Genomic DNA, 25,304 nt, shown 5'->3' on the forward strand with positions numbered 1-25,304 from the left:
TACATTTCAAACAGTCCCTTGGATGTAGTCTTTTAACATCCTTACAGCCATTTTCACAAAGGACTTTGCTTGTTATTGTTAATGCTTGTTATGTGCCTTCAGATAGCTTAATTAATCTAACACACTTGAATGAGCAGTCGAGGCAGCTATTTTACACGAGTCTTATCTAGGCAGCAGCATTATACAGGATGCCTGTACAGAGGCCTGAATGATATGTGTGTATGTTTTCTATTGCAACAACTAAAATCCCCTATTACACACCTGCTCACCCTGTAAATGGATCACTAAACCTTTATCCAAAGTTCTCCTTCCCTGTCATGTCACAAAACCATTAGGCATAACATTTTATAAGACAGACACCTATTTATTTTCTGAAGTCCCCAAAGTACAATATTTTAGACATTTAGTGATACTGCTACCAATTTTATATTTGTTAGACTGAGAGCAACAGCAAAATGAACGACAGCAGAATTGGTTGAATAATGCACCTCTAAAGCATCACTTGAAATAATAACAGCATAACCTGCAGGCCAATCCTGCATTACCAGATCCTGAGAACATCTATAGAGGGGCGGCTTTGTTAAAATCTTATTATTATTATTATTATTATAATAAAAAAAATATATTTTTCAGTTTACTTTTGTACCAATATATTGCCAAAGACATTTGTGTTTAATCAACCTTTAAAGAATCTACAAAGCAACACATCTAGATTGTATTTCAGCATAGCCCCCTACTGCAGGTTAATTCTCCAGGATATCCAGCCTGAAATAGAAGATGAAGAATAGAAATGTAGTGATGTATGACAGCATATTCAGGTTTACCTAGGTCTTTTAGATCTATCTCCTCTTTTCACCAGTTTAAGATGGCTCTTCTTAATTATTTGCATACAAGCTGCAACTGCTTTCCTCATGCTTGATATTTCTATTTTTATTTATTTACTTTATTTATTTATTTTTTTTCATTATTATTATTATTATTATTATTATTATTATTATTATTATTATTATTATTATTATTTTAATTTTCCTTAAATTCTTAAAATTTTTTTCAACTGTAGCCTATATTAATGACCTTAACTGTTTATTGTCTAATATTTAATGGTTTGAATGTGGAGGATATGGGTGGTTTTGGTGTGATGGAGAGCTTTGTCTTTTGTCTGTCAGATGTATGTATGTTTGATGTATGGTTTTTTTTGAGGTCTCCTCAAGTTGTTTTGTTAACTGTTTTGTGTAATTGTGAATGTATTGTATATGTTTGCCTTTAAGGACCCCCTCGAAAACGAGATGCTACATCTCAAGGGGTTATTCCTAATAAAGAATTTCAAAGAATTCCTTGTACATATTTATTCCCAACAATTTTACATAAAGCCAATACAACTCAGCAATGTGCATATACGGTATATTTGTCGTTTTTTCACCTATATTTTTTATTTTTCTCTGCAACTGTTTGCACCGTCAGGATTATAACCTAATTCCATTGTACTTTGTTGTGCCATGACAATAAAGGAATTATATTCTAGTCCAGAAGTAATAAATATATGATATGTAAACAAGTATGGCCTAGTAAAACAGTAAGTATATCAAGGTAAAATGTCAATATAAGGTGAATGCTTAAGTAAACTATCATTATTTAAATATTTTGTAAACACTATTTGCTCTGCAAGTGCACTTGACAATCAAACTTGGGGCTCATTTTACTCATTGTAGCCTACTCCCCATTCGGCAATTTGCAAAGATAGATGCAACATAATGCAACATTACCACAGATCAAAAATAATTCAGAATCAGAAATCAGAATCAGAAAGGGCTTTATTGCCAAGTACGTTGCACATACGAGGAATTTGTCATGGTGTTGTTGGAGCATGTCACACATACAAATATAAGAAGGATAAAAAGATATAAACAATATAAGTATAAACATATACACACAGTACGTATTAATAACGATAAAATAAATTTAAATAAATAGTAAAATAAGTTAAACAGTAGTGAAAAAGGACGCTACAGCAGAGTAGGTACAGTGGCATGAGGAGCCAGAGGTGGGGTGTGGAGAGAGTCAGGATGGATTCCGAGCCTTGTTTAGAAGGCTAGTGGCGGAGGGGAAAAAACTGTTTATGTGGCGTGAGGTTTTGGTCCTAATGGACCTCATCCTCCTGCCAGAGGGGAGTGGCTCAAAGAGCTTGTGTCCGGGGTGGGAGGGGTCAGCCACAATCTTTCCAGCACGCTTCAGAGTCCTGGTGGCGTATAGGTCCTGGAGCGGCGGCAGATTGCAGCCAATCACCTTCTCAGCTGACCGAATGACACGCTGCAGCCTGCCCTTGTCCTTGGCAGTGGCAGCAGCGTACCAGATGGTGATGGAGGATGTGAGGATGGACTCAATGATGGCTGTGTAAAAGTGCACCATCATTGTCTTTGGCAGGTTGAATTTCTTCAGCTGCCGCAGGAAGTACATCCTCTGTTGTGCTTTCTTGACGAGGGAGCTGATGTTCAGCTCCCACTTGAGGTCCTGGGAGATGGTAGTTCCCAGGAAGCGGAAAGACTCCACAGTGTCAATTGTGGAGCCACAGAGGGTGATGGGGGCAGGTGAGGCTGGGTTCTTTCTGAAGTCCACAACCATCTCCACTGTCTTTAGAGCGTTGAGCTCTAGATTGTTTTGCTTGCACCAGGTCACCAGGTGGTCAGCCTCCCACCTGTAGGCGGACTCGTCTCCATCAGAGATGAGTCCGATGAGGGAGGTGCCGTCCGCAAACTTCAGAAGCTTGACGGACTGGTGACTGGAGGTGCAGCTGTTGGTGTACAGGGAGAAGAGCAGAGGAGAAAGAACGCAGCCCTGGGGGGATCCGGTGCTGATGGTCTGTGAGTCGGAGACGTGTTTCCCCAGCTTCACATGCTGCTTCCTGTCAGACAGGAAGTCAGTGATCCACCTGCAGGTGGAGTCAGGCACACCAAGCTGGGAGAGTTTCTGCTGAAGCAGAGCCGGGATGATGGTATTGAAGGCAGAGCTGAAGTCCACAAACAGGATCCTGGCGTAGGTTCCTGCGGAGCCCAGGTGCCGGAGGATGTAGTGGAGGGCCAGGTTGACTGCATCATCTACAGACCTATTGGCTCTGTAGGCAAACTGCAGGGGGTCCAGGAGGGGGTCGGTGAGGTCTTTGAGGTGTGAAAGCACAAGGCGCTCAAAGGACTTCATAACCACAGAGGTCAGGGCGACGGGTCTGAAGTCATTAAGTCCTGTGGTCCTTGGCTTCTTGGGGACAGGGATTATGGTTGAGGTCTTGAAGCAGGCTGGCACGTGGCATGTCTCCAGTGAGGTGTTAAAAATGTCTGTGAACACTGGAGACAGCTGGTCAGCGCAGTGCTTCAAGCTGGATGGGGAGACAGCATCCGGTCCAGCAGCTTTCCTGGGATTCTGTCTCCTGAACAGTCTGTTGACGTCCCTCTCGTGAATGGAGAGAGTCGTCACTGAGGTGGGAGGGGGGGTGGAGGTGGAGGGGACCTTTAAGGAGGGCATTGGTGGGGGGGCCCAGGACCCTGCTGAGGTGGGCGAGGTGGAGGTGATGCACAGTGGCTGTAGCTGTAGGGAGGTGTCGTGGGGGATGGTGTCAGGACTGTCCTTTTGTCTTTCAAATCGACAGTAGAACTCGTTCAGGTCATTGGCTAGGTGTCGGTCATTGAAGGAGTGGGGGGTTTTAGGCTTGAAGTTGGTGATCATTCATACAAAAAATGAAAATAAGGTGGGAATATTAAGGACAAATTACAACAACAACAACAAAAAAACAGGATTACATGTATACAAAAATAAATAAAAATGTCGGGGGCATCTAGAATAATGAAATTAATCAGATAGGCCTACTCAAGAGCGCCATTATCTGGATTATCATAAAAACAGAGTAGACGCTAGATCGGATCCGCTAGACGTGTCGACGTCAAAGGACGTGCCTCGTGGCCCGCCTTATTCTGCCTCTGATTGGTTACTCTGGTATTGTTAACCTAACCCTAACCAATCCCCACTCCCCACGCCTAAACCTAACACATCGACCATTCTAGCAGATCCGATTTAGGATCTACCTGAAAACAGACCATTCGGTAATTTCCGTGAGAAGCGTACAAGAACGTCATGATGTCATTCTCGGAGAACCCCAACCCCTTTCTCTTCGGAAAAGACAATCGGCCATTTTAAGTTTATTAGTCGTCATTTCACATCTCAGGACGGAGAGTTAGGACTTAATTTCACCATATTTCTTTTCCAACTGTGGTGGAGAATTGCCTACTATAAACTGAAACTCTTCCTAAAACCAAAAACAAGTAAATCTCAGTATTGAGTTGTTGCACCTCAATGTAGCTAGAGGAAATGGCTGTGGAAAGCATGACTGTCCATCCAAACTCCCCAACTACCAACCACGAACACAACAGTCTCCTGACTGACGAAAGGTCGAGTACATCTCCAATCATATTTAAATGAAATTCTTTATCTGTCCTGTGCTATAAACAAAGTAATAAGTATATGTATACAGAAGGCTATGCAAACAGGTAGCCTAGTAAAACAGTAAATAAAGGTATATGAAGGTAGATTGATAATATAAAGGTAAATGCCTAAGAAAACTGTCATTATTTAAATATTTTGTAATCACTATTTGCTCTGGAAGTGCACTTGCGAGTCAAACTTTTTTTTTAAATAAAAAACATTAATATTACAAAACAAGAATTAGACAGTAATCATCACATAACATATAAAACGTAACAGTAATTCAACTTCATAAAAAATATGAATAACAGGGAACATTTGATGAAGCATACTATGAAAAATGCATACACATGAAACTAGCAAGGCACATCCGGGGCAATGACTTATTAAATTATAACAAAAGGTAATCTTCAAAGTTTTGCAGTATTTTTATGGCTTCCATGTTTGTTTGTTTTTTTGTCAAAGTATTTTATTTCATTATTATTATTAATTACAGAAGATATGTAGTATATTTTCCATATGAAATAAGACCCCAATAAGATATATTTTTTTAAATGATTATGATAGGAACACTGGGTCTTGCGAGTCAAACTCGGGGGCTCATTTTACCCTCTGTATTCCCCATTCGGCAACTTCCGTGACAAGCGTACAACAACGTTATTCGTCATGATGTCATCATCGGAGAACCCCGCCCCCTTTCTCTTAGGAGAAGACAGTCGGCCATTTTAAGTTTATCAGTCGTCATTTCACATCGCTACTGTAGGACGGAGAACGTCAGGACTCAATTTCATCATATTTCTCTTACAACTGTGGTGGAGAATTGCCTACTATGAACTGAAACTCTTCCTAAAATCAAAAACAAGTAGATCCCAGTGTCGAGTTGTAATTTTTTGCACCTCAATGTAGCTAGAGGAAATGGCTGTGGAAAGCATGACTGTCCATCCAAACTCCCCAACTACCAACCACGAACACAACAGTCTCCTGACTGACGAAAGGTCGAGTAATTCTACAATCATATTTAAATGAAATTATTTATTTGTCCTGTGCTTTTACACAAAAAGCCCGGGGTTTCTTTTTTTTTCTGTCAGAGGGATTAAACTCGCCTTTTTCTGGAAAACGAGTGCAGAGGTAAAGAACGCCATGTTGACACGACACCGCCAACTGGGACGCCAAATAGCACTTGGGATAATAACGTTGTTATTCCCTGTATTTTATTACGTTATCACAATCAACGATCAATCGACTCAAGCCAAATTATCTGAAGAAAAAAAGACGAGCTTGAAACAGCTGATTAATCAAACTTTCAACTTTCAACGGTTATAAAGCATCGGTTAATTTCTTGCCCATTGTTAAGAACACTTAACTAATTTACTTTAATTCAATTACGTGTGTGTATGGTAACAATTACTTCTAATGCAGCAGATGCCAAAAAACATTCTTTTGCTAACGACGGGCCTAACTTCAGGCTAACTTAGCAACATGGCTAATGTTACCAACGAATACAATTGGCATGAGAGAGGGGCTAAGCTAACGGCTAATGTTTTTTGTTAATGGTAATTTTGACGGTTCAAATCGCTGCGTCGTTGAATTAAACATGGCGTTTACTAATATTGTGAGACCAGCTTGGTTAATCAATCAGTATGGGCTACTAACTGTTGAAGTATCTTATATTCAAAGCAACGTGTCGCTCAATTAACGTTAGCTTTAACGTTAACTTACGCACTTAAAAATAGTAGTCGGGTCGTCGTCTTTCTGCCTAAATAACACTCGTTTTAGCTCCCGATTCGCCCAGAGATGATTGGGATTTCTTCCCCTCGAGTCTCAAATGATAGCTATCTTCAAATAATGATTTTTGTAACGTTGCCGACTAATCAGTTTTGTAGCGTGTTACAGTAATTTAGCCATCTATTTTAAACGCGTTTGTGGAGCCTGCTGTCATGGATATTTGTCTAACCTATCACTTTTATTCACAGTCGTGCCCACACTGACTCGTCCCAAACATCCACAAAAGTCCCCAGAAAATGTGTAAAACGTCTGCAAAGCATCCCAGAAGTGTTTCAAGTCAAACACAAAGTTCCCTTTTTTCCACAGTCCCCAGTTGGCAAGTGTGCTGTATGTAACTCAGTTGGCCCCATTTCCAAGTCCCACAGACCCCAGTAGTGTCCCTAAAAGATTAGGGAAAAACCTTTTTTTCAATGGTTTTGAGTGCAAAATGTGAAGGAAACCCGTCACAGTAAGTATTCCCCATTTTAATCATGGCCCTTTGCTTCTAGAACTATTGAGTTATGGACTCACCCACTAAGCTAATAATGTACCATAATGCATAGTAAATCCTTTGATTCAATCATCCTTAATAGACCAGATTAATCATGTGCTCTGTTGAACTTTAAGGATTTCTCAGTTGTCTGCTTGTTGTTCAGAGACGTTAACCAATAGTTTGATTTATAGTTAATAGATATAAATGGAAACTTGTTTGGCATATTTTTCATGGGTGACATACTTCACAGACCTGAATTCTACTGCACTTAGCAGTACATTGGTACTTGTGTGGGGTCTAATAACAGTTTTTCCTCTCACAGGTCTATTAAGCCAAAATGTGTATTGGTAAACTATTAACTTGTAAGTTTACACTGACCTGTCAATTTCTGGCTGAGCATAGAGAAGTCTGGATGGTGTTTGTTTGCATTGTAAGTTTTTCCTTAAACTGGCACATTGTTGGTAGCAGGTGATGTGTGTATAGTATCTCGACAGGCCAGAGAGACCATCAGCTTCTGCCTGTAGTGAATCCCAGCAACTCCCTATTCATAAAAACCTGCTTCCATAATACAGTGAAATCCCTGTGCTATGATTGAGAGGCCTCCATTGTGACAGGAGAGTTATACTTGTGACCGGTCTGTGGGCCTGACTCTCACAGGTTTTAATTAACAGGCCAGCTTCATACCAATTGTGAGGTAGAGGAGTGACTTGGCTGTTGAGATGATACTCCTGAGTTTTTTGGGTTTGGATTTAAAGCTGATAGCTGGTGCAGGACAAATAACCTGTTAGAGTTTAGCAAAGAAGTTGAGGCAGGGAGATAAAAAGTTGACAAGCTCTTTAGATTTTAAGCTATTTTGTGGAAAAATGCTGAATCTGATACTGAGCTTTGGAGCTAAGTTGCATATAGAAACACAGAGGAAAGTTGGTAAAAGTAACTGAGATTCTTTTTCAGGGAGAGCATAGTTTATTTTGGATTTCATTCTGTCTTTTGTTCCAGAGCAAAACCAAATGAGCCCAAACCTGAAGACAGATTTAGTGGTTTGTTCTAGATTGTGTTCTATAACAATCAGCAGATAACAGGAGTTTGTTCGTGGAGCAAATCTGGGTTTTATACCCGTTCTTTATTCTAAAAAACCAACCGGTTTACTAAATTTTTTGGATAACTTTGCTGCATAAGACCTGCAACTCCCTTAAATCTGGATCTTCTCCAGGTAAAGTTACCCAGAGTAAACTCACCTCTTGGAGCAGAGCCCTGATGGTTTATAGTTTCTGCAGTGGCTTCAGACTCATTAAAAAGAGTTTCTTAAGTTCACAACCTCTAATAGGACTTCCCTACAATGTTAAAATTATGATTTTACAAAAGTTGTTTACTTGGAATTTGTTTTTGTTTAGTTCCAAGGATGAAATGAAGTGATGAATGCACTGGTAGTTGGAAACACGGCTCTGTATGGTCATGAATGTATTGCTCTGCAGACGAACACTTTGTTCAGAGATGCAGTGATGAAACACAGATTACTAAGGCTGATTATTGTGCTCACCCCAGAGGAAGGTGCTTAGATATAACTGGCACCTCTTCTCAGAAAATGATGGCCGAAAGGGAAGGAAAACATGGTACATGCTAATATTAATGCTAACATTTTCCATTGCTGTTGAGCTTGTTAAACTAATGTCCCCCCAACTTGGCCACAGCCCCCAGTCGCTGCAGGAACAGGCCTGCATGTGATCCATGTCAATTAGGATCTCATGGTCCTGCCTGGGCAGTTGACCACAGTCACAACACAGCAGTTATTTCTTGTCAGTCCCTCAAATACTGCAGTAAAGTTTGGGATCCACCCAGCCTTGGACATTTTGTGGGTTTGACCTGTAGCGTGTGTGGGTGCGCTTCAAAACCCTCTGCCAGAAGGATGATTTGTAACTAACTATTTGAAATAGAAATTACACATGACACTTGTCTAGGTAGACCTGATGTGATGACTTGTGCAGCAAGAAAATTAACATTCCATGGCTTTCATATGATGTGGTTAAATCCAATCAGAAAGGCGTTGAAGTGTTTTTGACTCAGCTTGCAAGCTGTACAAAGACTTTCTTAAAGTGTCCTTGAGTTGTTTTCAGTGCAGGTAATGCATGTGAAGCAGTGACATTTGTGTATAATATTAACTCATAATTAATTGTATTGACTTATTTTCATGTGGCAGCTTGTTTAGCTGATGACATTGACAGTCAGGTGTGTAAAGGCCTGGATGCACAGAGCCGATAATCGGCCGTTGGACAGTCTGGCGAGGTCAGTGACTCGAGTCTGTTCGGTGTGTCCCGTGCCATCGTCCGTCGGAGGAGCCGTCTGCCTTCATTTTGGCCGATTTGACATACAATCAGGAGGGTGGGCACTGCCGGCAGTCGGACTCAAATGACCCATCTGATTGGTAGAGTGCTAACCCGGAAACGGGGAGCGGAATGAGCGTGACTAGAGTCTCTCAAAATGTGACGAAAATCTTTTAAACTGACCTTTGTTGATCTGAAATGAAGACAGATTCAGCAACTTCACGGCCTATTTCTCACTTAAAATGTTTTCAGAAATACGTTTCGGTGAACTGTCTTTGTAAAATGTGAGATTGTATTCTGAAGAAGCCGCCATGTCTGTCTTTGAATTTCTGGAGAAATAAGACCCACGTGACACGTCCAATCAGCTGCTGGTTTTCATTTTTGGGCGACAATACAGATTAGCGCTGCCTGCTGTTATGGAGACGTATTACGTCACATTTGGTGTGTTTGGGAGACTGATCAGTCCAACTGCCTTTTCTGCCATTGGTCGGCCGTCTGGTCAGTGTGTCTGCAGCTTTAGCCAAACTGAAGGCATTCTTTATAGCCCCACTGTGGTGGATATTCTGTTATTGTTCCTTTGCTTATTTGGATGTTTTTTGGTACTAGTAAGATTGTCAGGGTTTGTACTTAGTCTTGATAGTTTGAAACATGCTTAATTTACTAACAAATACACAATCTTGCATTTTATGCCCCCCTGACATGACTCACCAATCGTAGTAGTACAGTGTTTGTCTCTCCAACAGTGTGTCGGGTGTTTTTTCTAAGATTCAAAACACACAGCCTTGTAATCCTGTGGAAATGATGCAACTCTAAAGTGGCTGTACTTGAAAAACTGAAAAAAATAAATAAAAAGAAACAGCGGGCTGGGATTGCCTCAACACGGCTCTCACAGACCGTTCCCCAGTTCGTGAAATACCTACATTTTTTTGCACGCACTTGCGGCCGTACCGGCCTTCAAAACAAAGAACAGAGAATCTCGGATTACAACACACAGAGGGAGGGTGTCTTCATTCTCTGCTCAGGACGCCTTACTCCACTATTTCTTTACACGGCAAATATTTGTTTGCTGCTATATATATGTTTTGAATGTCGAGTATAGCCCTTTTAACAGTGGTGCTGCATAAATTAGGAGTCCTTAAACTATAGACTTAATGTCAACCTTATCAAGCCTCTGTACTCGTTTTCTTATCTGTGACCACTAAAAACAAACCTTTAAATGCACAAATGCTCTTTTAAAATTTTTTTTATCATCATCACAATGTCAACTTGCGCGATAAACACATCGTGAAAGACTGCGATATTGCACTCAGGGATTTTTTTTGAGTTTAAAGAGAGTATCTGTAGAAACTTGCACTTTAAAATGTAACTATTATTTCTTGACATTTTTTTTTTTATTGCAACAAGCAAATTTGTATTTTAGCAGTATACTAACAGCAGCAACAAGGCAGAACTGAGTACACAGTTTATTAATGGGATGTAATATCGTTATCGCGAAAATTAACGTCCTCACATATCGCATATTTTCCTCATGACGTGCAATTTTTAAAATTTTAAATGTCCCAAAACTTAGGATGTGGCTGGCGGACTGAGCCACATCCCATGAGAAGATTACATATGTAACTTCCCGCCTTGTGTGTTCTTTACATATACAGGCCAGAGGATGGAGAGCTGGAGGAGGGCGAGCTGGAAGATGATGGGGGAGATGTGGAGGAGGTGGAGATTGGTGGAGGAACGTCCGCAGCAGCAGCAGCAGCAGGAACAGGAACAGGAGGAGGAGGAGGAGGCGTAGACGGCGGTGATGAAGTAGGCGGAGGAGGTGAAGCGGGCGGAGAAGAGGCTGGGGAGAGGCCTCAGCGAAGTAAGGAGCGCCACGCCAGCAGCAATTCAGACGATGAGAGATCCCACCGTCGCAAGAGGAAGAGGAAGAAGGAGAGGGAGCGAGAAAGGGAGAAGAGGAGGTCCAAGAAAAAACGCAAATCCAAACACAAAGTAAGATTGTTGACAACTATCGAACTGAAATACACCCACGTATAGTTATTTACGCCCTTCTGTCTTGATTTAAAAAGTATGAACCTGTGTCTGTCTATCGCTACCACCTTTTCTCTGAATATATTTCTCTCTCTCTCTCAGCGTCATGCATCCTCTGATGACGACCACTCGGACTTCAGTGACGACTCTGACTACAGTCCCAGTGAGAAGAGGAAGTACAGAGAGTACAGTCCACAGTACCCCCCTCCTGTAAGTCTAAAGAACTAATGTTCCTCACTCTCACAATCTCAATAAATTTATCTCAGTCAAATGTTTCTTATGTAACTTTAAGTATTGCTGATATGTCACTATGCAATAACGTTTTGTGTAAAGTAAAATCACCTGACGTGTTTCCTCATCTATAGTCTCATGGGGGCTACGGTGGCCCAAAGAAGGGCACCTACATGAAGATGGAAAAGCAGAGCTATGGAGGCTACGATGACTTTGAAGAGGACAACTTTGAGGGAGAGGAAGAGGAGGACATTGGGGATGAAGACTATGACGACTTCACCAAGGAGCTCAACCAGTACCGCAAGGCCAAGGAGGGAGGAGGCGGCCGCGGGCGAGGTGGGTCCACGGCAGCCGGGTTAAAGCTGTCGAAGTTGAAAAATAGACTCGGTATGTTTCACATTCTACTGCATGTTAAATATTTGCCCAGCTGAGATTTAATCCTGTTCTCAGTGAGATAAAGTGCATAAACTGGGATACACCAGATGGCAGAATTACATCTATGCCAGATGTTGTGGAAAGGTCCTCTGTCTGTACCTATTTGTTTATTTAGGCATAATATTATACTTTACTGCCCTTAAGGAAAGTAAACCAGCTTTTCAAAAAAATGGGCCACTGTGTGACAAAAGCTTGGTAACATATTCATCCCCGTGAGCTTGCTGTTTTACCCTTCACTTCAGTTTTATTTGCACATTTATGGACAGACAAAGTAGCTTATTTGCCAAAAGTTTCTTATCAATTCAAATTCTACAGATAAGTTACTGACTTGCCTCTGTAGCTTACACGTTTCATTTCTCTCTGTGTCTCTGCAGGGGGCAAGGGTCGCATGAAAAACCAGAGAGGCCGTGGAGGAATGAGGGGGGGGAGGAGGGGAAGAGGAGGAAGCAGAGGAAGAGGAGGTCGAGGAGGAGGAGGAGGAGTTGGAGGAGGAGGAGGAAAGATGGGAGGAGACAACGACGATGGAGAGGGCTATGGAGAAGACATGGAGGTGAGGGTTAGAATTCATGAAACCTTTTGTCTATTTGCTTTGGTCAAAGTCCAGGAAGTAATTTGTTCTTCTCTTGTTGTATTTTGTGTATTTGCACAGTTGTTTAAATATATTTCACATGGAAAAATTCCAGTGAATGAAAGAAAATTGGAGCCGTCAATTTCCTTTTATTTTTATTAAAGTTTATTCTGTGTTAAACAAACAAGGACCATCTGTAGAGATTGTAGACTATCCCCTTTTGCTGTCAAGCACTGACAAATCAAGCCTTTTGGTGGTCTTAGGAAGAGTGATTATTTCACAAATGGAATAATACTCTGAATGAATAACTAATAATCCTTGTAAACACATTTGAAGTCCTTTGCTGTGTTCTCATCCCCCTCCATAAAACAAAAACAAACTTGGAGCAATAATTGTAACCTTTACTGACCCTCTTAACCACACCACAACAGACATTTAACTATTCAAATGTCATATGTAATTCAGGAAAACAAGCTGCATTACTTTTAAGATGATGCTGAAGTTGTATGTTGTAATGTGCAAGTCACTCATTAAGTGATACGTGTTAAATCTGTCCCTACAGTATGGAGATGATGACTATGACAACATGGGTGGTGGTGGTGGTGGTGATGATGACTACGATGACTACTCGAAAGAACTTAATCAGTACAAAAAGTGCAGAGGCAGAGGTGAGTTTGTACCTCAGGTAGTTTTCCAATTTTATGTGTGTGTTCTTGGAAGAAAAGTCTACACCAGAGGTCTTCAACAGGGGGTCCGGGACCCGTAGGGGGTCCTCAGAGTTAAAAAACAAAACAAAACAAACAAACAAACAAACTAAAATGTCGTAACATGAATCCAACATATTATTAAATAAATAAATCAGCCTATTTGTGAAAATCTATAGGTAAGGTAGTCACTAAGGTAGCTATCAACATACACACATTGAAAAATGATTTATAAAATCATGCCAACAATTATTATTTGAATAGTTTATTACAAGCACTAAAGTATGTAAAAAGGCTTTAGGCCGTCCACACGTTATTGTAGGCCCAGTTTGTTATGCAACTGGATTTTATACAATAGGCTTTATGTAGTAGGGGGTCCCTGATCTTACTCTCTTTTCAGTTATGGGGTCCTTGGCTTAAAAAACGTTGAAGACCCCTGGTCTACACAGTTCCTTCAGTTTACGCCCCTTTAGAGCAAGAACAGACTTACTGTCTGTGCCTGACAGTGTTGACCATCTATGTCGCCCAAAAATTCACTCACTCTTTCTTCAATTTCTACTCCAGGAGGTAAAGGTGGCCGCGGACGAGGGAGGGGTAAAGGAGGGCGGGGTATGCTAAGAGGAGGAAGGGGTCGAAACCGCGGGAGAGGAAGAGGTGACATGGGGAATGAGGACGACAACAACGGGGACATGGACAACGGGGTAAGGCTTCTGTAATGCTGTCATCTGTCAGCCCAAGCAGCTGCTTCACTCTGGAGCCCCGGCGCCCCCAGGACAAATTCCTTAATATTTATTAGACTTGAGGAATAAAATGTCACTTCTCTTTCTCACTTATTGCTTGACACTCTGCTCTTTCCTTCTGTGTATGTGCCGGTTTCTGTGTATTTAGGACGGAGGTGGAGGAGGCGATGGACCTGGACCAGGGAGGAGAAATCACAATGAGAAGCACCAGGATAAGAAAGGAAAGGCCATCTGCAAGTACTACATCGAGGGACGATGCACCTGGGTAAGATCGCACAAATGTTGCAGAGTCACAGTTGTAGACTGACTGTATGAAAAGAGGTTTTGGGATTTAGACACTTTTTTTTTAAATGCTCCACGTTCACTGGCTGCTTTCCAAAAGCATTTCTTCATTGAAATCTTTTATTTTTTTTGCATTTTTCAGTGGCTTTTCTAAATCGCCAATGCTCAATAGAGATTCACAGTAAATTCAGAAAATGTGTCGTTTTGTCACAAAGTTTCGGACACTTTTTCTTAATTTTAAAGGTTTTTAAGACCTCAAATGTGTTACAGATTCCCCCCAAAAGGCAGAATTTTGAAGTTGTTTGCCACCCAGTTTTTGTCAACACATTCAAACAGCTTCAAAAGGCCTAAGGGAGCTGACACACCGGCCCGATAATCGGGCGTCGGGCCGTCTGGCGAGGCCGGTGACTTGACTCTGTTCGGTGTGTCCCGTGCCGTCGGCCGTCCGAGGAGCCGTCGGCCTTCATTTGGGCCGACCCGACATGTTCAGTCTGGAGACAGGGCAGTCGGGACTTGCCCGGAAATGGGGAGCGGATGAGCCGCTCAAAATCTGACGAAAATCTTTTAAACTAACCTTTGTCAATCTGAAATGAAGACAGATTCAGAAACTGCACGGCCTATTTGTTGCTTAAAATGTTTTTAACTATTTTAGTACAATATGAGATCGTATTCTGAACAAGCCGCCATGACAGTCTGGCTATGAATTTCCGGAGAAAAAAGAACCACGTGACACATTCGTCCAATCAGCTGCCGGTTTTCATTTTCTGGTAAATAATCAGACTGTTGATGGAAACAATACAGAGCAGCGCCGCCTGCTGCTATGGAGACGTATTACGTTTCGTGCACGCGCAGAGCGTACGCTCAAGTCGGCGTCGCCTCAGTGTGTTCTGAGGCATTTTTTGGACCTCGGGACCCGACTGATCAGTCCGACTGGCTTTTCTGCCGACGGTCGGCCCGTCTGGTTGGTGTGTCAGGGCCTTAAGGAATCACGATGGTCTAATAAATGATTAAACTGAAATGGAAATTGGGCACCAGTGAACTGTAGCAAGATAACATGAATGAGTTAAGGCTGATAAAACCCTGGAGGCAAATTTCTACATTTAATAAGACAACACAAAAATAAGTAACTTAAGTAATAAGTAAAATGTTTGTTATTTATTTGATCCTCTCTAACTATAAGTAATCTATAGGCAGCTCTCTCTCATGTCAGACATTCAGATTTCATTATGGCATTTTCAATCACCAGGGGGACCACTGCAACTTCAGCCATGACATTGAGCTGCCCAAGAAGAAGGAGCTGTGCAAGTTCTACATCACTGGATTCTGTGCCCGAGCCGACCACTGTCCTTACATGCATGATATCCTTCACTAGTGACCACACAGAGAGACTCTTTATTAGAACAAGGGAATTATGGGTATGTTAAAGCTGATGCTTTGAAAATGGGGTCCGTTTCAATTTTCTGTCCAGTGTTTTTGTGAGTGTCTCTCCTTGACCCCCATGCTACGTGAATTCCCCTGTAAGCTGTTCCACACCACAGGGAACTGTGTCAACGGCGACGAATGCATGTTCTCCCATGATGCCCTCAATGATGACACCCAGGACCTGCTCAACAAGGTAATTCTCTCGCCTATTTTCTGTTAACTCTGTAGCTCTTTAAAAGGTCTGAAAAATATTTCTTATTAGTATTATATGTATGTCCAGGTTCTCTAAAGATCAAAAATACAGTGAAGCCTTTTGATTTATACAATTTGCTGGGTGAAATTGTTGTTTTGCAAAGTTCACCAACAGAAACGATAATTACGTATTGTAACTCCAGATGCCAGAGTATAGGCGTAGCCCTCTAAGGGCTGTCGCTATTGGGTTAATCCCTTCGACTGCGCATGCGCTACGGGATTAACCCAATAGCGACAGCCCTTAAGGCAGCTACACAACGGGCCCATAATCGCTGTTGGACAGTCTGGCGAGGTCAGTGACTCGAGTCTGTTCGGTGTGTTCCGTGCCGTCGTCCGTCGGAGGAGCTGTCGGCCTTCATTTTGGCCGACCTGCCATGCTCAGTCGGAGACGGGGCCTATTTCTCACTTAAAATGTTTTCAGAAACTCGTTTCGGTGAACTATGTTAGTACAATATGAGATCGTATTCTGAATGAGTCGCCATTAATGGCCGGTTGAAAAATCCAAAATCCAGAAGCAGCAGCCAGACCCAGGTGACGCGTCCGTCCAATCAGCTGCCGGTTTTAATTTTTGGGGCAACAATACAGATTGGCGCCCCCTGCTGTCATGGAGACTTATTTCGTCTCTTCGGTGTGTTCTGAGGCACTTTTTTGACCAACTCGGGGAGACTGATCAGTCCAACTGCCTTTTCTGCCAACGGTCGGCTGTCTGGTTGGTCTGTAACGGCCTTTAGAGGGCGAATCCTATACGAAATAGAACCATGTTTGATAGGGTTGGGACGATATGCTTTTGTCCCGATTTGATTCTTTCATGATACATGGGTGCCAGTTCGATTTGTATTGAATTTTTATTTATTACAATTCGATAGTATTGATAATTGCGATTTGCGAAGTTGAATAATACACTTCCAGAGACAATATATCGTGAGACATTTCTGACTGTTTTCTAAGAAGAATCAACATCACGCGTCAGTCAGTCTGACATTTATTTCATTTGTAAAGAAGAACATAACATGTATTTTCTGCTTTTGGGCTGTTTTGCTGGAAACGGATATGATGTAGTCACCGTTGGCGGTACAGTGTAAACAGAAAACATTTAGGTGAATCATTGGTAAAAAAATTAATAAAAAAAAAAATTGATTATAGTAAAAAGAATAATTTTTAAAAATTGTTGCAAAAAAAATAAATCGCAATACATATGGTTTAAAAAATGCTTAAGAAAACATTTCATATAAACTTTTTTGTTTTTTAGATGCTGGAAGAGGATGCGGAGGCCGGCGCAGAGGATGAGAAGGAGGTGGAGGAGCTGAAGAAGCAGGGGATCAACCCTCTCCCCAAACCCCCTCCTGGAGTTGGCCTCCTCCCCACCCCTCCTCGGCCTGTTCCTCTAGAAACCAACGCAGGTTCTGGGGATTTTGGTGGGCCTACGGCAGGTGACTTTGGGGGTCTTTCTGCACCTAACCAGGGGCCCATTTCTAACAAAGGTCCCCCAGGACCAGGGCCTATTCCTGGGCCTAACCCCTGTTCTGGTCCCCCTCTCCATGGCCCTGACGGAAGTCCCTTCCAAGGCGGGCCCCCAAATCCCAGTGGCCCTCCTCCCCACATGGGCCCCCCACCTCCTTGTGGTGGAGGGGGAGGTGGCATGGGGAAGAAGATCCCCTCACTGTTTGAGATTAAAGTTCAGCCAACGGGACAGCTGGCTCATAAACTGGCCGTCAGGTAAGAAGTCAGAAAACAAACAAAAATTAAGAATAAAAGATCATCTTTTTATATTCACATCTGTAGAAAATGCAGCTGGGGATCTTATCAAAGAGTGCAACAGTCAAAAAAGTTCTCATGTTTAGATCATTCAAGGAGTACTCCATAGAGACTATCTTTGGAATATCAAATACACCCCGTAGGCTTGAAAGATGTCTGTAAACATTGTTTTAGCTTTCTCCTGTACCAAGGATGGCGGCAGTTTAAGCCAGTTCTAAAGCCTACAGGAGTGTTGAAAGGTGGCTCTAAAGCCTACAGGTGATGAGGGTTTATTACTCAAAAGATATATTTTCAGTGGAGTACTCCATTTTTAATGTAACCAAAAACTAAATTACACAAATGATAGTGCCTATCCATAGCACTACTAAAATATATCTCTTACTATAGTGTAATTATAGTACAAGGTAAAAGGTAAATAACTTTTGTTGCATTGAACACTACAAAATGGTACCAGGTTTAGAAGATGGTTTAATGAAGTGACTGTACATGTAATGTACCAACTCAAAAAGGTGGATTTAGTGATAAGTTGGTCTTTAACTTTTCCTGATTTTTCCTCTTTGCAATCCACTTTGTGAATCCTAACTCCTGCTCTCCCTCCTGTCAGAGGCCAGACTCCCAGTGGCAACCAGGGTCAGACTGCAGCACCTGGACCCCAAGGGGCCCCTGGTGCCCCTCCCCCTTGCTTCCCTGCTCCCCCAGGCATGATGCCCCCTGACATGCAGAACATGGGACCCAACCTTGGGATGAACCAGGGGCCCCCCAACATGGGCCCCGGCGGACCGCCCATGATGGGAGGATTTGCGTCTGGTGACGGCCCTCCACATGGAGGTGCTATGCCTCCAGGTCCTCCTCCGGGCGGAGGAAACTTCTTCAATAACTTCTTCAATCAGCAGGACAGTATGCAGATGGAGGGAGTGGTGCAAGAAGGTGAGAATCTATTTACATTTAAGTAAATTTAAATTAAAGTTAATGTTTCTGTACTGACACTCGCTGTTCCCTCTCAGGTGACAACTACCAGGGTTTTGCCGGTATGGACGAGAGAGGAGGAGTGGGGAACGTTGGTCATCAGTCGGGTGGCAGTCAAGACAGCTCTGCTAATGGAGCGTCAGCCAATCAAGGAGGGATTTCTGTGCCGGACTTCCTGCCTCCAGCACAGCGCGTCCTGTTCATGAGGATCCAACAGAAGCAGCAGGAAGAAGAGGAAAGAGCTCGCAGGATGGCCGAGGGAGGAGCAGAGAAAAGTAGAGACACGGAAGGTAGAGGAAAAGTGTCTGCACCCGTTTGTGTATTAGTCATACCTTTGTTAGGCTGCGTTCAGACTGCCTGCGTCAGCCGTCCGACAGGTCTTTCCATTCATTTTGAATGGAGGTAGTGCGTTTAGGCTGCGGCGGGGGTTGCCGCAGGGGCGACACTAAAAAAGAACCGAAGCACTGAACTGCATGGGAGTTTGTGTAATAGCTGAATGTTTCCTGCAACAACAAAGCACTCGCTATGTCTCGCTCCTCTCTCTCTCTCTCTCTCTCTCTCTCTCTCTCTCTCTCTCTCTCTCTCTCTCTCTCTCTCTCTCTCTCTCTCTCTCTCTTTCAAGTGCGGTTGGAAACATCGAAATTTATAAACGATCGGAAAACAGTAGGGGTGTGACGAGACACCCAGCTCATGAGACAAGACGCGACACGAGATTGGGTTCACGAGATCGAGACGAGACAAGATTTTAACTTCAATAAGAAATAAGACTGGAAAAATAGTCCTTTATTCAATCAAACGTCACAAAATGAAAAACGAGCACTGAAAGGTTTTGCCACAAACTCAGATAACTAAAGGAGCTTCTCTCCTGTATAATTAACAGTTACAATGTTACTTATTCAATATGTACGGTGGAGAGAGTCTCTTCACTCAGAGAGCCAAGGTTAAAACGTAACCAAGCATTTTCTGGCAGTAGTTGAGACCAAATGTTTTGTACTTGAATTTGTCATTGCTGCATTTTATTCATTGCAGCAGTAAACAAGGAAGTACGCTACTCTAGTATTGATTTATGTCCACTATAGGACGAAGGGAGAACATTTCTCCGCTTCCCGACTCATTTTAAAGTAGGACAGAGAAAGAGAGTGGTCTGTGCGAGACAGCGCCACAGTGAACTGCAAACTGCAGACGTGTGTTGAGCGCTCAGAGAGCTAGAGCGGCGGTACTCTCTAACGTTCTAACGCTGGGTTTTACAGGCAGCTTTTTCTTCCGCTACCGCTCTGCAAAAGTTAACTCAGTCAACTTTGGAGAATGGGCAGGGGGGATCTTCTATGCTAATTTCGAGGTCAAAGTCAGAATCATCCGTCATGCTGGCTGCTGGTCTGCACTTGTGTACTGATATCGCGAGACACTTTTTACATCAACGAGAAATCTCTCGAGATCTCGTCACACCTCTAGAAAACAGTAATTGTGAAATATAAAGTGTACTCGTGCTTTGTTGAGGGGTTTAAGAACAAAACAGGACGTTACAAAAATAGGTCGTTTCATTGACGCACCCCCCGCTGCGGCAAATCGCCGCTTTTCTTGTGTTAATTTCCCCCTTTATATATTTATGTAGTGTCCTTCTTTGCATAATTTTTATTGAATTTCTTTAAAAAAATTCCCCTTTCCATATATTTCTCCTCCTACAACACTGTATATTTAGAGGGAGCCGTCAGGAAAGTTGTACAAAAAACTAGATTCATGTCAACAAGAGAGATTAACACTCAAACGTGTGCGTCCTTCTTTCCTAGGTGACTCAGGGAACTGGTACTCCAGTGAGGATGAGGATGGCGGAGGTAGTGTGACCTCCATCTTGAAGACGCTCCGTCAGCAGACCAAGGCTCCTCAGAAATCTGACGCCCCCCCGAGCGACCCTCGCCTCCAGAAGGCTTCCCCTGCCAACGCTCCGGCTCGGCCAGCAGACCCCCGCTTGGCTCGGGACCCACGCCTGGCACGTGCTGCAGATCCAGCCGACTCCACCCACTCAATGCCCGCTCTGTCTTCCTCTGGACCGCCTGCAGACCCGAGGTTAGCGCGGCTAACTACTGCTGGTTCCGCGGGATCCACTTCCCACTCGCATCCTGCTCCTAAACCAGAGCCTCCTCTGGTCTACAAACCCCCGCCGCTTACAACCCCGGCAGTGGAGGAAGAGGAGACGGAGCGGGTTCTACGGGACAAGCCAGTGCCGATTCCTCTGGATCCGCTCATGGGTATGGCTCTGAGAGACCCACGCTCGCAGCTGCAGCAGTTCAGCCACATCAAGAAGGATATTGTTCTCCACATGCCGGCCTTCGCCAAAGCCATCGCCTGGTCTCCTGAGGATCTTCTTCCTCTCCCCATACCTAAGCAGGACCTCCTTCCACTCCCACCAGGCATCCCTCCAGTCTCCTCCATAGACCCACGTCTGTCCCGCACTCAGCAGCCGCTCCAAACATCGCTCCCTCACTCACAGCCTCCTCCTGTCCAGCCTCCTCCCTCCTCCTTGGACCCCCCTGCTCCTTCTTCCTCCACCTCCTCCCTCCCAGACTTTGAACTCCTGTCTCGTATCCTGAAGACTGTCAACTCCAGCCCGTCCCAGACTCCCTCCCCTCCTCTCTTAACCGCCCCTATTGCCCCTGTGTCGCTGCTGGGTCCACCTCCCCCCATGCCTATGCCTCCCCCACCTGCAGAAAAGCCTGTTGACCCCCGTATGTCCCGTAAAGTCCCCACAGACCCACGTCTCCAGCCCCAGAAGTCAGCACTTAAGCAACCATCCGACCCTGTGCCTCCTCCTGTCTCCTCTACCTCTCCAGCAACAACATCTAGCTCCTCTCCTCCTACCATCGCCCCCTATGACCCAAGGCTGCTCTCCTCAGGTGGGGCAGGCCGCGGTGTGGGCGCCGGGGCACCAGGGGGAGCCAGTGTGCTGAGCAACATCAGTCTGTATGACCCTCGGACTAACAAACCAGGCAGCCCTGGTACCAGCAGTGGCTCTAACAACTCCCCCAACTCAGCCAGCACAGAGTCCAAACCCAGTGACCCCCCGGCAGGTAAACCTAAGTCCAAGGAACCCCTGTTTGTTCGGAAGTCAGCGTTGGACCAACCAGAGCCAGAAAAAAGTGCAGAGCAAGGAACCGATCGATACAACAGCTATAACAGGCCCCGGCCTAAGCCTGCACCCTCGCCCAACTCCGCGGCCCAGGGGGGGCCCGCTGCAGCAGCCGCCGCAGGCCAGGGGGCTCCTGGAGCTGCTGGGGATCAGGGGCCCGCAGGTGTCCACAACCTACCAGTGTCCTCTTTATTTGGTGTGGTGAAGCAGGCGGCCAAGCCAGGAGGGACGGGCAGCCCCTTTGGAGGCAACAGTCCGGTGCAGTCTGACCAGGCGACCACGGAGCAGGACAATGCCTCGCTGAAGGACGTTTTCAAAGGCTTTGACCCCACAGCCTCGCCCTTCTGCCAGTGACCCCGATGACCATTGAACCCTAAAGCCCATCATGTGGTCGGCCGATGGCTGGTTTTAACATTTTTGGACACTGAAGAGAACAGTGAAAAGGAGAAAGAAAAGCGCACTGAGGCAACTGCCTGTAAGACTAGTTAAGAAGACAGACTTTTGTGAACAAACTGATGTCACACAACACACACACACACACACACACACACACACACACACACACACACACACACACACACACACACACACACACACACTTTACCACAGTGTTGCAGATTCAGATTCTATAAAAGACTCTTGGGTTATGGGAAGGGTTTAAAGTTAAATCTCTAAAGCTCTATTTTAAACAAACATATTGATGTATAAATAAATGTATTCTCTTCTTCTCAATGCTTAAAGAAAAGTTATTCAGGCAGCAGCAAAAACACATTTATATCAAATGAACATTTTAGCTTCACATCTTTTTCCATCTTCATTTCAGTTCCTTCATTTTCTCCTCACCTTTAAACTGGTTGATGTGCTTGTCTATATTTTTGGGCAGTCAAAGTTGACAATGCTCTTCGCAACAGATGAAAGGCCAGGATCAAAATTTTTCCCAACAAAATATTTCTTATTTGTGGTGTTTTGTGATTAAAAGAACAGCACTGACTGAACGGCAACTCCTTTAACACTGTTGCCCATCTGAAACAAATGACCCTCTACAGCACTGCCTTTGTATCTCTTTAACCCCTGTGCAAAAGGTTTGTCAAACTATAGCATACATGTTTTCATTACAACTCACCGTGTCACATTTGCTGCAGAATACAATTGCAAATACCTAAACCTAAATCTATATTCTGCTTTTTTTTGTATTTATTTTTCTACTTCTTTGCACTGTCGGTGTGTGTCCTCCAAGGGTTGTATTCATGTTTTTAATGTCTGTAGCTCCTACAGCTGTTCACATACGGTTTTATTTCAGGTATTTAGCTCTTACCCAAAACGGGTAACTGGCGGTACAGGAAGTGACTTGTGGTCTTTCAGTACAGCCTCTCTAACCACTACGCCAGCGTTGTTACTTTTTTTCTCATATTTTATCTTCGGCAGTCCTTTTGCTACAAGGAGAAAAGGCTGTCACGTGAACATTTTGTTTTATCTTTCTGTAAAAAATGGAGAGTTCTTAAATGACAGCTTCTGTAGCTTTAAGGTAGAAAAGATGGAAAATAACCCCACGTCCCTCTACAGTGGCAGATTTGAGCTTTATAGCATCAGTAGAGGACATTAAACAAGTTTGTTTTTTTCCCTGCTGAAAGGGTTGCCTTAAAGGTGCAACCTGTAATTAGTCAGCCCCGGTTGGTTAATAAGAATAGGACACTTTGATTCACTGATTCAGAATTCACCATCTAGCCTTTAGTTTTTTTTATTAGTTTTTATTTTAATTTTATTAACTAATTTGTTAAGAATGGTTAAAAAACTTGACTGCAGATTTCTGAGAGTGGTTGGAGGAATGGAATCATTTGCAGCCTCGCAGCATAAATTTATAAGCGTTTGGCTTTAGTAGCTGCTGACAGTGTGACAATCATAAACTAGACTCGGACCTACAAATCAATTAATGCATGAATCTCGCGTTGATCTGCGCAGGTGCTCCCCCTACGGTCAGTCTGAACTCTGCATAAAGAGAACATTTTCATTCAAATGTCAGATCTTAACATTACCTGTTTCAAAACAAATATTCAACACAGACTGAACCTGTTGAGTCTTTACATCTTTTCTCCAGAACCTCCCTTAATAGTTTCTAACCCTTTACCATAAATAGTTGAATTCAGAAGTCAAGTGCAGTGTCTGAATCAGTCTGAGGATAAGCGGTTATTCCCGTTTTGCCTAATTTAATTGCCAGGCTTGTTTGAAAATCTTTAAACATGGGGTCACTGTCGAGGAGCTTCCTAGAAGTTCCAGACTTCCAGAAGGTGTCAGGATTGCCGTCGACCGTCTTGTGTATAAATGTTGATCATTTTAATTTATTTTTTTATACCTGGGTAAATATACTTCCTCATTTGACATTTTTGAACGGAATCATTTTATATTTCAGAAATATGTGATTGATCCCACATCAGTGGGACGTAGGCAGCCTGTGACAGTGTGAAGAGAGGAGAAAGACATATTTTTTTATTTGGTTTTGTGTGTAGAGATTCAAACTAACAAAATATTCACTATTGCCCCCTCCTGTCAGGCCTGTTAGAAGGCTGAGTGTCAGCAATGGCAAATGTGAAATTGTCGATTTGTTCTTTTCTCATGGCTTTGTTTTTTTTCAAAAATTTTTTTTTTTGTGTTCTTCCTATGTAAATTTAACCAGTATCCTGTCTTTGGAGGAATGGAGTTTTCTAACTGTACACTGTAGGTTGTTAAAGTATTTAAATAAAGTTGATAAATGATCAGCCAGTTAAATCTATTTTACCTGAGTTCATTTATTTGACCAGTTTATATTTAAGAAGCCATTTTGTTACCTAAATCAAAAAAAAAAAATAAACATGCTCCGTCCTCAGACGTCATCCTCAGACTAAACATTACATGTCCCCCCTGCTTACAGTCAGAATCTAAGAAGTTATTTCCATCTTCTATCCATACAACAATTTTCTGCAATAAGTGGAACAGCCTCACATTGACGCTAGTGTGTCTATATACTATAATCCAGCTCTTTTTACAGTCTGTTGACAGCAGAAACTAGCCTGGTTGACACCAGTCCCTTCTCAGTTGTAAGTGAGAGTGGGTCTGGGGAAGGTTCATTCACAGCTCATTTCCAAAGGGGCGTCACCAACGGACGCCGCTCAAATGCCTCTGGATAGTAATTGGACAGTCCTTCAACCAATCAGACCAATGATCCAGGTGACGTAGCAGCGACAGCGGCATCAACGGGTTGCTGCGCTTCAGTGGCCGTCATGTTGAATGTAAAAAAAAAAGCTGCTTGCCATCGCTGTGATATCGTCATCGTGTAAAGCCCGCCTCAACGGTTGTGATTGGTGCCTCGATTTGGAAACATTGGAAATGGGCTTGAATGGGCTCTTGGCCAGACTGACTTGCAGAGAAAATCTCAAATTTGCCGGAAGTTTGTCAGGGTTTTCCCAGGCTAAGCAGAAACTGCTAAAGATGTAAAAGCTGTCATGTCTGTCATCATACCAGGCGAAAAATAAACACATTTTGTTTGATTTTGTTCCCTTGTCATCTAAAACAATGCAGTTTAAATAGGACTGTGTAGGGTTAATATTTCCTGTGTTTTTTTGAATACACCACTAATGCTTAATTTAAACTACTTAGAGAACCAGACGGGTGGGGTTTAGTAAATCAGGACTATTCTGGCGGGTTGACTCCGTGGTCACTGAATTGACCTTTCTTTCCTGTGACTATTTAATTTTTCCTTCTGTTTTGTCACCCTGGCTGTC

General features: G+C 43.2%; 1 protein-coding gene across 4 annotated transcripts; it reads left to right on the plus strand.

Moving 5' to 3' along the window:
* The first annotated feature begins 4,174 nt into the window (after positions 1 to 4,174).
* zc3h4 (zinc finger CCCH-type containing 4) lies at positions 4,175 to 24,316 on the plus strand. 4 transcript variants are annotated; one of them, XM_036000999.1, is made up of 14 exons: positions 4,175 to 4,433; positions 10,695 to 11,031; positions 11,173 to 11,280; positions 11,436 to 11,688; positions 12,111 to 12,286; positions 12,867 to 12,972; positions 13,573 to 13,709; positions 13,897 to 14,013; positions 15,277 to 15,388; positions 15,536 to 15,645; positions 16,954 to 17,420; positions 18,064 to 18,386; positions 18,464 to 18,715; positions 20,213 to 24,316. In XM_036000999.1, exons 1-14 carry the CDS (start codon positions 4,354 to 4,356, stop codon positions 21,901 to 21,903), a joined length of 4,269 nt encoding a protein of 1,422 aa, XP_035856892.1. In that variant the 5' UTR covers positions 4,175 to 4,353; the 3' UTR covers positions 21,904 to 24,316. The 4 variants fall into 4 exon arrangements, with proteins under 4 accessions (XP_035856892.1, XP_035856891.1, XP_031160017.2 ...); XM_036000998.1 differs by lacking the exon at positions 4,175 to 4,433 and adding an exon at positions 5,171 to 5,462; XM_031304157.2 differs by lacking the exon at positions 4,175 to 4,433 and adding an exon at positions 5,171 to 5,462 and having other exon boundaries at positions 11,436 to 11,637.
* Positions 24,317 to 25,304: the final 988 nt, after the last annotated feature.

Source organism: Sander lucioperca, chromosome 5 (assembly GCF_008315115.2).
Source record: "Sander lucioperca isolate FBNREF2018 chromosome 5, SLUC_FBN_1.2, whole genome shotgun sequence".
Classification (NCBI taxonomy): Eukaryota; Metazoa; Chordata; class Actinopteri; order Perciformes; family Percidae; genus Sander; species Sander lucioperca.

Excerpts from the sequence above, each read along its gene's own strand:
- zc3h4 (XM_036000999.1), top strand. The coding sequence starts at position 4,354 with ATGGCTGTGGAAAGCATGACTGTCCATCCAAACTCCCCAACTACCAAC. Across the intron at positions 13,710-13,896 it reads ACGGGGACATGGACAACGGG|GACGGAGGTGGAGGAGGCGA; the intron begins GTAAGGCTTCTG and ends CTGTGTATTTAG. Across the intron at positions 17,421-18,063 it reads GCTCATAAACTGGCCGTCAG|AGGCCAGACTCCCAGTGGCA; the intron begins GTAAGAAGTCAG and ends CCCTCCTGTCAG.